Source organism: Gallinula chloropus (assembly GCF_964237585.1).
Source record: "Gallinula chloropus genome assembly, chromosome: 7".
Lineage (NCBI taxonomy): Eukaryota > Metazoa > Chordata > Aves > Gruiformes > Rallidae > Gallinula > Gallinula chloropus.
Window position 1 is genome coordinate 18,669,624 of NC_140092.1, and position 11,906 is coordinate 18,681,529.

General features: G+C 41.2%; 1 protein-coding gene across 1 annotated transcript; it reads left to right on the top strand.

The window, feature by feature from the left end:
- Window positions 1-819: 819 nt before the first annotated feature.
- Window positions 820-6,320, top strand: EXOC1L (exocyst complex component 1 like; the record flags this gene model as incomplete). Its single annotated transcript, XM_084266723.1, has 3 exons — window positions 820-940; window positions 4,409-4,539; window positions 6,057-6,320. The coding sequence occupies 3 exons, from the start codon at window positions 820-822 to the stop codon at window positions 6,318-6,320; spliced, it is 516 nt and encodes a 171-aa protein (XP_084122849.1).
- Window positions 6,321-11,906: the final 5,586 nt, after the last annotated feature.

The following is an 11,906-nucleotide window of genomic DNA, read 5'->3' on the forward strand; positions in this document are numbered from 1 at the left end:
CCACTCATCAAGACAATATGCTTACTGTCTAGAGCAGAGGATGATTCTCCCTAATTTTACATAGTCCTTTTACTTGCTTCTGTGTTGGTTGACATCAGCAAAGCAGCAGGTAGACCTACGGCACTAAGTTAGTCTAATAATATTGTCAAAAAACTTTAAAAAAACCCCAAAAACCTCCTCAGATTTGTCTAAATCTTCACTTGAGCACTCAGTTTTATTCTCAGGTTGGATTCTGTTCCAAGTTACATTGAGACTATAAGAATGAAAACCCAAACCTAAATACCCTAAAGGTAATTAGAACTCTTCTATGTACTGATTTTTGGTTGATTGCTTTTAGTGTGACCATCCCTCGTGGTGCTTCCTCGCTCGCTCTCTCCTCCTCCCGCAGCCCGGGCGGGAGCCCCGACGGCATCTCCGCCCCGCCACAGCCTCCGGGACCCCAATCAGGCCCCGCGAGGTCCCGGCACGGGCACTCTGCGACAGGAGCATCCCGCCTCGGGGAGGTCCCGGGCCCCCGCTGGCAGAAAGAGGGAGGGAAGGAGGGCGGGCACGCGTGGGGCGGGGAGATCCGCGGCCCGGCCTCTCTCCGCGCCAGCGGCCGGAGCCTTAACAGCGTCTGGTCCCGGCGGCGCGGGGGGTAAGCGGGACCCCCCCGGGGGGTAAGCGGCTGGCGATGCCTCCCCGGCGCCCGAGGGTCCCGCCCGGCCGGGGGGCAGCCTCCGCCGCGGTGACCCGCGGGTGCCAGGCGTGGCGCGGCGGCTGCGGGGCGCGGGGGACCGGTACCCGGCGCTGAGCAGCACCGCTGCGGAGGCGGGGGCGATGTCCTCGCTGGTGAAGGAGGACCTGGCGAAGAGGCTGTTCGGGCCCCGGCGGCAGAGGCTGCACGAGTTCATCGAGGTGGAGGGCTCGGGCGCCGAGCGCTGCTACCTGTGCGCCGCAGGTACCGGGGCTGCCCGCCGGGCGGGGCGGAAGGCAGCGGGGAGGTCTGGGTGCCTGGGGGTGTAGGTGTGTGCCCGAGGGGGGCTGCGCCTACCTGCGTGTGCGTGGGAGCGGGACCGGGGCGGGAGCGGGGAGCGGCTCGGCTCGGCTCGGGGCGGCCTCAGCCCCCCGGGGTCGCCCGCAGGTCCCCATCGTGGCAAGAAACAGCTCGCTGTGCCCGCACCGCCGGCAGCCGCAGGAACGGCGTTCTCCCCCATTCCCGATTCATGCGGGCTCGAGGTTCCAGCACAACAGCTAGAAGTGCCCAGGAGGAACGCTGCGTGTTTGGCAGCGCCGTGAGTGCCAAAGTGCTTTCCAGAGAGCGGTACTTTACTGTAGTTCCGATTAGGTTTTCCATAAAGGAGCGTAAAAATAACTAACACTGCAGGAAACATTCGTTGTTTTTAGAGCTTTTGCACTATCCCTTGTCTTGGTCTAATGTCCTACATCTTGTCCCAATTACTTTGGTAATAGTAGATTAGATTTGTGATTTAAATAAACACACATTCGTGTTAGTGATTGGCAAGATCTGTGAGTAAAACCAAGATTGCTGTGAGCAATAAACTTTATCTGGGTTTTACTAAATTTGACTAAATTTGATTTCAAGCATATCTGTTTCATAACGTTTTTAGAATGAGCTTTCAGAGAAGCCCAGGGTATTTTCATTCTTAATTTCACAACACTGGAAGGTACTCAGAGAAATGCTCCCATCTGTAAGTAGTTAAACTGAAGTGAACGTTTCCTCCAGTTTGTTTCCTCTTCAGGTTCAAAATCTATATAACAGATAGAAATAACTGATGTACTTGAGGCATAAATTGGGGTAACATCCAATGTGGGGTGATCATAATCTTTCTAAACATCTGAAGTCTTTAGAACACCGAAGTTGTTCTACAGGCTGTTCCCTGCACTCGTGTATCTTAGCACTGTAGAAATAGTTTTAAGAAATGGTTCCCTGAATGTCACAGAGCTACTAAATGTACAGAAATACCAACCTGATTGATAGTTTATAAAACTGACTTGTAGAAATATGTTCAGTTGCATGTGATAGACCTGAACAGCCCATTGTGGGGAGAAATAACATTATGCACCTTTAAAATCTTGACTGAAAATTCCTTTTTCTGGTAAAGGAGATCAAGCCATTAACGAAATCCTCTAATCAGATTAACAGATTGAAAGTCTCTGAAGACATAAAGGAAATTTATGTATAGTATTAAGAATGGGATCTCTTCAGTATACAATATTAAACTCTCAATATATTCAGGCATAGACAAGTAAGTGGTGAGTGGAAATCTGATTCTGAAAGATGGGCTGCATCTGCCTGCCAGCAGCTACTGTAATCTGCTGTGATTCTCCAGGAGCAAAACACATTATCTAAAATCTTATCCCTGCAATGCAACCTCAGAAGATTCCCGTTGATTTTGAATTACTATAACAACAACAGCAACAAAAAAATCAAACTATACATAGGCAAACCTTTAGAAGTCTGTGCCTTCTGAAACCCGTATTACAACACAATCTTCATGTAGATAACTGAACAATCTTATCTTTGTGCCATGTACCCATCATTATTGCCCTTCCTTTTCATGATAGTAAGTGCCAGTTCTTGCTCATTAGCATCCTTTCACTAAATCTTTATAAATGCTGGAACAGTGTAAAGCTGAAATCCAGGCACAGTCAGGGATGGCGACAAGGCACTATTGGCATGCCTGAGAAGAGCAGTAGGGATAACATCGTATTATCCAACAGAGATGCTGAAAAAGTTATTCAGTCCATGGAAGAGCTTCAGAAATAGTTTGTGCTCTACAAGTGCATTGCCATAGCCATGCCCTCAGCAAGAAAAGCTTTTAGTTGAACAGAATGACCTGGTAGATATGAGCTCATGTTCTACACTAAAAATGAAATGTTCTTTAACTCTGTTAATTGGGTGCAAGACCAAGCAACATCTAAAATGCAAGAAAAGTAAAGAAAGATCTTGGTTGGTGGTTGGTTTTAGCTGAAAACAGTCTGCCCAGGTTTCACCACTGTGCAGGACATGCTCCTTGTGTTGTTATTCTTAACACACCTGTGCTCTGTCCTTATGTCATACAATTTCTGCTCCTGCATGAGAGTACAGTAAAGGACTGTCAGTGTGCGGGACCTGGGGGCCACAAGGACATCCCCTGGTATTTCTGACCAAACTGGGGGCTTTGGGTGTTGGGCTTGTTTCCTTTCATTTCAACTCTGAGAGACACAACATATTCCCTCACAAGCAAGCAAAAACCAAACAGAATGGAAGTATAAAGAGCACTTTCTAAGATTAGCCCACTAGATTTGCTTGCAAATGAAAACCGTTGTGACTTCTCCATAGAAGATAGCACAGTGGTGGTCTTTTGCTTAAAAATCATTGAACACATTGGATTAATAGGACCAGGGAAAAAAAAAAAAAAAAGCAAGATTTTTATTTCCTAGGTAGGGAAACTACAGGCTGAGAAAATTTATCATCCATTTATAAATGTTGCCACTGTGTTCCTTTGCAATGGAGAGAAGGCGTATCTCCAGCATATAGTCTTTGTTTCCCTTTGTATAATAACCGTTTTCTTATAAATAGGTGAGAAGTTAAGAGACATTTTAACAGGGGTAAAATAAAATTAGCCAAGTTTCAAAATGGGTTTTCAAACGTTCAGGCAGTATTTAGAAACAGAAGAATTGAAGAATTTTTCTCCTGTAGCTGTAGCCTTGTGCTATGGTGTCGAAGTGCTCCTGACAGAGGTAGGTGACATCTCACCACTACCTTAGGCTACAGGCTGGCCTGGGAAGTGGCTTGTGCTGCAGCCATCGTGCTGGATGTACAGGAGACTGGTCAGGCTCCAGTGCTTTTCACACTTCTTATTGCATGTTACAAAACTCTCCTACCCAGCACTTAATGTAATCAATTAATAACAGTAGCTACTGCAGAGTGTCTTCCTGCTCCTTTCACTCTCATTTAAGTGGGGAAACAGTCATTTCTACAAAGATATCACCGAGCAACTTGAAGCTTTAAGAAATAATTTTGATGCTATTTTTGTTAAGCGGCCTACTTACCTATTTTATACATTTTAAAAAAGAGGTTTGCTTTAAAAAAACTTATGGCTTTTAAAAAGAACTTCATCCACAGGGTGAAGACTTAGCACAGGTCACATAAATACACGTAAGGACTTTTTGTACAGATGGGATTTTCTTTTCACAGGACAGGCAAAGTAAATCCTAAGTCTCCTAAAAGCTGAAAGGTTTCATAGATTGAGATCATGGTGCTTCTACCTGGGCAAAACAAACTATTAAGTCCAGCGTGGCTCTAAACAGTCCAGCCTATCATCAATTCAGTAATTATCTAAAATGTAGTTTAAGTCCTTTATTATTGGAAGTTTGGGGAAGTACTTGATTGTATATCTAAACTATTTTTTTTTTCTCACAGTGACTAAAAGTGAAGAAGTAGAAATATGTATGGTTAAACACTTGCGAGTGGATCGGGAGGAGAAATATGAAATAGTTGAAAAGTGGTTTTTGAAAGATCTGGAGATGATTGATGGAAAAGAAGCAGATACTGTAAGTATTATGTATTATTTAATACATATATTAGAATGTACTTTTCTTGTGCTGCAACTTGGGATGCAAATCCCATGGATTTTAATGTGTATTTGGAAACAAAATTTTGTTAAATATTTTTATGGAGACTGCGACACTGTCACTTGACTGCCTGAACCTGTTCTCCATGTGAAAAAGTCAATGTGTAATATACCATGCAACCACTCTGTTCGGTGTACCTGTTCATGACATCGTGCCTCTTTCACATCAGCTTAATTTCACATTTTTTTGATCAATTAAATATTTGCGTATTTGTGTGTGTAAATACAAACCAGCTTTGGATAGATCTGGCTGTTCTTACTGCTAAAAAAATGTCTGAATCTCTCAGATATAACTTCAGAAGCATAAAATGAAGCTGCAGTAGTACCATACAGAACAACATCAAAAGTAGAATTAAATCCTGGTTTACAGAAGAATATGCCTAGGAGAAGACATTTTGTCAGTTGTCTGTGCATAATAAACATAGTCCAGGAAAAAAAAAAACACATTTTTCTCTTTGAAAGTGCTTTCAAATGAACATAAAATAGAATTCAGATTACATTATCCCAGTGGAGGAGAAATCAAGATCCCACAAGCAGGGATTCAGAGTTTTGCTTAGAGGAATAGGTCAAACTGTGGCTGGTCTTACTCTGTCCTGTGCACATCATCCTCAAGTATAAAACAAGAAACCTGGGAGACGGAGGGGGTGACCTCCCTCAGGCTAATAATCCTTTACATCCCCTCTCCAAGCTTTCTTTTTTCTGGAGACCTTCCTGATCCTTCCTCAGCCAGGGCGGCCAGAGGATTTCTTTTATCACTTGCCTGCATGAATTTACTTTAGCTTTTTTTCCTCAAGTCTTGTGCTAAAATATCCTTCAGAGATGATGCAGCCTTCCGCAACTGGGATGATCAACATGTGTCTCATTTTTTGTTAAAGAAAAGCATAAATGAACCTCAAACTCATAATTACAGCATGATTAACACTGCTATAATTACTTGTAATAGTATTCAGAAATTAACAGTACTTTGCTGCTAGGATTAATTGTACCAAGAGGCAGAAGGCAGAGAGAATAACAATTTAGGCAGGAAGGGCAATCAATATTCTTCTTCTGACAGGCATATATAGTTATAGTCCAAGGCAAAAGCTTTTCATATAGTGTGTTTTAGGCAACATGACAAATTGGTTCATTTCAAAACAAGATTGTATAATCCAAATAAAGTGCAGCATATTGCTTGGCCAAACTCTGCAAGTTTTACTGAGGCAAAACTCCTGATGGCAAAGAATTGCAGCTAATTATAAACTGCTACTTTGTGGAGCTCTAAAAGAGCCTTTAGTATGAATAGCAGAAAGAGGCAAATCCTTTCTAATCCATCAAACCGAGGCAAAACCCTGAATGTAGCTGGGCAGAGAACAAGAGATGGCCATTCTGGTATCTTTAATGCATATAACAATGTCATTATCCTGTTTTTCTTTCTTTTTCTTTTTTTTTTTTTTTTAGGATAATCCATACTTCGATATGCACTTCCACAAAGTCTACAATCTGGAAGCATATAGCTGTGCATCTAAATATACCTTTGCTCGAACACTAAGCAAGCTGAATGAAATGTATCTTAAGAAGGACTTTAAGATTGTGAACTTTGATGACACCTACCTAAATGATGATTCAATCTGGTCATCCAACAACAGGGATTGCTTAGTACTGATGAGGATATGTTTCTATGCTTCCAACCTCTTATGTCTCTCCCTGTGCCCTTTGTCCTAAGGATGCCTTTTCTAACATTAAGGTGACTGGTTGACTTTCACTGACCAGCATTTCATAAATCATCTGATCCAAAAGACAGTAAATGATATGCAGTATCTGCTTTTTAATTTTACATGTAAGTAAAAAATGGAACACACTTTTTACATAAATGTTTGACTGTTCATTTATATATATTGGGAAGGCCTCACTCTGGCAAATGCTTCCAAACAGGTGAGACTTTCAACATAGGACCTGTAATTCTCAGTGGTGATTGCTTATGTAACTGGAGTTCAGTATCTGCTCATTTGTTCATGGAGGTGTAGATTACATTTCATTAACAGCTGAAAATATTTTTAAAAGATTAAGAGTTAATTTATATCCTGGAAGTAGAAAAAAGAAAGCTGCCAAATGAATTCTGTATGAGTATGACGCACATTACATTTCAGCACATCTGAAAATGGAAGAACTTGCTGAAGACATCACACCTCCATCAATACAAGAATAAAACCCTTGTCCTGATGAATCCCAGTTTTGCATTCAGGTACCATGGGACCAACTTTTTGTCTATGCAGTTATATTACTTTTCTCTCAGAACATTTAGTACTCCATTTGGCCTTCCTATTGTTTGGGTACTGTCTTAGAAGCAGAAAATGAATGTTCTTATGCACAATTGCTTTCTTTGTCAGACCTTTCAGAACTTCTTTTGTATCGTTAACTTCTTTCTTGCACTTTATTGCTTATGAACACCTCTGGTGAGGGCACAGAAACTGTTCATGTCTCTCCTCTACCTCTGGACCAAGAGTTAACAAAATAGTTATGTAAACAGCAGTTGTTGGTTACTCCAAATGCTTTTTTAGGCAATTGATAGACTTTTCAAAATTCACAGAATTGAGAGTCATTTTCACCAGTTTGTAGCTGTGTGTTAGCATATTCTGTGCCCTGCTTAAATATGTATTAGTGCTCTGAGTTACATTTAACGTGGGATGGAGTCAACTGAGTGGTTTGGGACATCTCTCCTGTAACAAAAGGTACCAGCTGGACTTGTGACAGTATGATATTACAGTACAAACAGAGGGTGAATGTAAGCTGTATTGAGCTGAGGCTGAGGTGCAACACGGTTGACAATAAGAAGCACAGCGGTTCTGCCCAGCATCAGACAACTAAGCTGGTGGGCTGCTCTTCCCATAGTCTGTAACAAAGAAATTCCAACCCAAAACATCATTCAGAGAAGCTTCTGCTCACAATGTCCTGAGGTAGAAAACTGGCTCTCTCTTTTGGTGGCCAAGAGAGCGCAGGGGGACTAGCAGTGGACTAAACCGGCTCCGTACCTCAAGCTGAGTCATGTAAATAGCTCCTGGGAAATGATGAGCTGGTCACTGTCCTCTTTCAGCCCTGCTGCCTGTGAAATGGGACAGTGGCACAAGGGTACCGTGACTGGTACTTCACTGTTGTCTTTCACGTGGACTCCTACTTCTGAAACCTATTGTGTAAATCTACTTCGAATTCAAAAATCAAAACAACATCAAATAAGTGAGAAGGTATTTGAAAAACTGTATAAAATGTACAGCTTTCTACTTTACTTTTTAAATGTTATCCTACGGCTTGTATATAGGAAAGGCCATGCCTTTGGTTAGCTGTCTTCATAAGCTACAGATTTATTCTAGGCATATGTTGTAAATTACATTCATTCTAACCCAAATCTCAATAATTATGGGTATCTTGACAGTTGTGAAGGCAGTTTATCCAGGTACCACAAATCTTCTGGAATAAGTCTTAATGTTTGCTACCTACTGTTAAAAAAGGGCTGTATTTGTAGTGATTGTTCGTGAAATGTGGTTGCTCTTTTCTGTGTATCTTTGGGATACTCTGGTGCAAGTACACGTGCTTGTAAGTTCTGATCCATAGCTTCAAGAAGTATTTGCCCAACAGCCAGGTTCTACAAAAACATCTTCAATAGCAGGTACAATTCAGACTACTGACATCTATGATACATTGCATTGTTTGGACTGTGTATTAATCGTAAAGGTCCAAAGGTTTTCCGTAATCTTCATGAATTTTGGGCTTAATAGGCACATGGAAATATTTTCTGGTAGAAAAGCTCCCATCATTCATCTTGCAATTGTAATAAAGACCTAGAACCTCTAATAATAAGTGCTTTAGAACATTGATTTGAAATAAAGTACAAGTATAGTGAATTCTTGACCAGTAATTGTCTGTATCCTGTTAGAAACTGATAAACTAGAAGTGACTACACTGCTTAATCCTATTTATTGGTAGTTTATATCTTTTTATTCTTGTTCTGTATAAACATTAAACTGAGTAGATGAGAAGATGAGCAAGCCTGTCTTTTACGTGGAACAATGTGCAATTAAAATCTGTTTGGCATTTCTTCTATCTGATCACATATTCCAGACATTCCTCACTACACGATCAGACTAAACCAAAGGAAAGGAGAAGGGACATTGCTCACATAAATTATTTCATAAATCATAGAATGGTTTAGGCTGCAAGGGACCTTTAAGATCATCAAATTCCAACTCCTCTGCCATGGGCGGGGACACCTCTCACTAGATAGGCTGCTCAATGCCCCATCCAGCCTGGCCTTGAACACCGCCAGGGAGGGGGCAGCCACCACCTCCCTTATTTCAGTTATGATTAAAAGGAAAAATAAAAGATCTTTTCAGACATAAGGTAGGGACTCCTGAGAGTTAAACAGCTCTTTCCACAACGTCAAATACCAAGACATTGTGTAATTCCTAGGCTGATCCTATCACCCTATGGAAAGTCTCTGTTCTGAGGTGCGAGAAGCTGTCACTTTGAGGTTAGTATAGCACTGCTGCACCCCAGGAGATAGGGAATAGCCTAAACTATAAATGACAAAGACCTGACAGGCTAAAGAGCCCATCTTTCAATTACTGCAGCATGCTTCCTGACAATGGATATACAGAACATACCCTGAAACACAGTATCTAGGGATTCATCTGCTTCTCCTGGAAGACTTCGACAAATCTGAATAGGAAGAAACTCACAGGAGTAAAGGATTATCACAGATGCACTCGTTGCATTCTTATAAAAGATTTCAACTAGATGATAGGATGTGGATTTTCTTCAGAATAGAGGAACTGTTTTCAGCTGTATCTGTTCCAGTGAAAACTACAGCAGCCTGATAATGAAGAAGAGTGATAATGAGCAAGCAGAACTTCAAGCTCACTTGCTTAAGAGGCAGAAAGAGAACAGAGGCTGTCATGAAAGGCAGAGGATGTTTGTTTCCTAACTGTATTTTTAAAAAATGCTTTAAAAAACATCAGAATTATAAACATATGACAAAAATTTGATATCTTGCACGTAGTATTTATCAATATCAATTTTGTCGTATTCTATACTCAAACAATCCATCTGTTTCCCACAGCTCCATGCTGCAAAGAGCATTTAACGTCATCATTCAGGTAAGAGAGTTCTGTATCAACAAAAAACACACTGGTGAAGTTCCACGGGAATTCATGGATTTGAGATGATTTTCACCATTTAAGATCCATGACCTTACATTTATAACAGGACTATTTACCCATGTGTTTCTCTGACATGGATAAAACATGTTTTTTCTCCTGCATCTTAAATGAAGCAAATTCAGAACAGTACAGAATTCTAAAAATTATTTTGGAAGTGAAGCAGAGCTGGGAGCCTGCTTTGGACTGTGTATTCTGGGGTACTTCTCATTCTCCTTCATATATTAGAGTCATATATGTAGCAACCTAGCTCTTCCCAATGAAAGCCTATACTACTTTCTCTGTCCTCTTCTTGCTCCCCAATACCTTCAGCATATAAATCTATCATCTTCTAGTAAAACGGGGAATTGTATTACATAATCTGTACTACAAGTATGTAATATAAGCATCTTTTGTCATGAGTTAGAAGTCAGCACTGGAAGATCAAAGGCCCTTTCTAAAGAGCACCTGTGTGAAGCTGAAATAGGACGGAATGGCACTGTGCATCCTGGAAGATGGTCTCGTGTCAGTTTGAACATGTGTATTTACATTTTAACATTAATAAATTGGCTTGTTTTGGTGGGTTGTTTGGGGTTTTGTTTCTTTTCGGTGGTTTTTTTTTTTTTTTTGCTATTTAGCAGAATTAACAGCTAAAGACAGGAAACTACAAAGAGTTTTGACTCAAAACAACAACAGCTTTATGAACACTTCTCTAACCTTTTATGGCTGCTTTGTCCAGTGTTTATAGATCTAGCTAGAGGCAGTTACATTTTGTGGCTGAATTGAGAAATTACCAAACTGCAACTTCTCTTTTAACCTTAGCCCTCATGAATGATGCATTACAGACACATACAGCATGTTGTTTTGTTAAGTCAGAAAATAGAAATACATTCAGGAAAACTCTATTGGTCAGTAATGTTTAATGCTTTCAGTGAAATGGAAAAAATTATACAAGATGACATCACAGCTTTACAGGTGAAAAGTCTACATCTTGGCAATTTAAAACAATCACTCAGAAAAGATATTTTCTGCTGTTCTTTATTGGTTGTGACCTGCTTTTGTCACAGAGTGGCAGTGGCTGGAGAGCACCTCTGCAGATCATCTAGTCCAACCCCCTTGATAAAGCAGGATCACCTAGAGCAGTTTGCACAGGATTGTGTCCAAGCAGGTCTTGACTCTCTCTGGAGAAGGAGACTCTACAACCTCTCTGGGAAACCTGTTCCAGTGCTCTGTCACCCTCAGGGTAAAGAAGCTTTTCCTCACATTGAGATGGAACTTCCCGTGTTCCAGTTTGTGCCCATTGCCCCTTGTCCTGTCACTGGGCACCACTGAAAAGTCTGGCCCCTTCTTCTAGACATCTACCCTTTTAGATATTTATAAGCATTGATCGGTTTCCCTCTCAGTCTTGTCTTCTCCAGACCCAGCTCTCTCAGCCTTTCTTCATAGAGGAGATGCTCCAGTCCCCAAATCATCTTTACACTGGACTCTCTCAAGTAGTTTCCTGTCTTTCTTCAACTGGGAAGCCCACAACTGGATGCAGAACTTCAGATGTGGCCTCAACATGGCACAGTAGAGGTGGAGGATAACCTGCTGGCCACGCTCTTCTTAATGCACCCCAGGATACCCTTGGCCCTCTTGGATGCTGCCAAATCATGGTTAACTTACTCAGCCATGCTCTAAAGGCATACTGACATATTAATGTAAATAAATCATACATTTCAAGCAATCTGAAATGACTGCAGCCTTTCTTTAACTCTGCATGCAAGCACTGAAGAAATACTATATTCATTTACATTGATAATGCTAAAAATTAGTTAAGTGTATTGATCGTGTGGAGACCCCCCATCACAACACAGACCTGAACTGGAAAGTAGTGATGGTTCTCACTGAACAGAAGCTATGGCCAAATTTTAACATAATTTCTCATGTTCAGATGCCATATCCTAAATATCATTATTACTAGTCACAGAATAACTGTTCCCCCTGAATTATCACTGGCATCAAAGACTGTCAGTTACTAAGGGTGCTTCTGCTTAGAGGTAAAGACAAAATCTGAATGTTTTTCACAGAAGTTGTATTAGTCCTGGTGCTGTGGCTAGATTGAATTACAACATGAAATCAG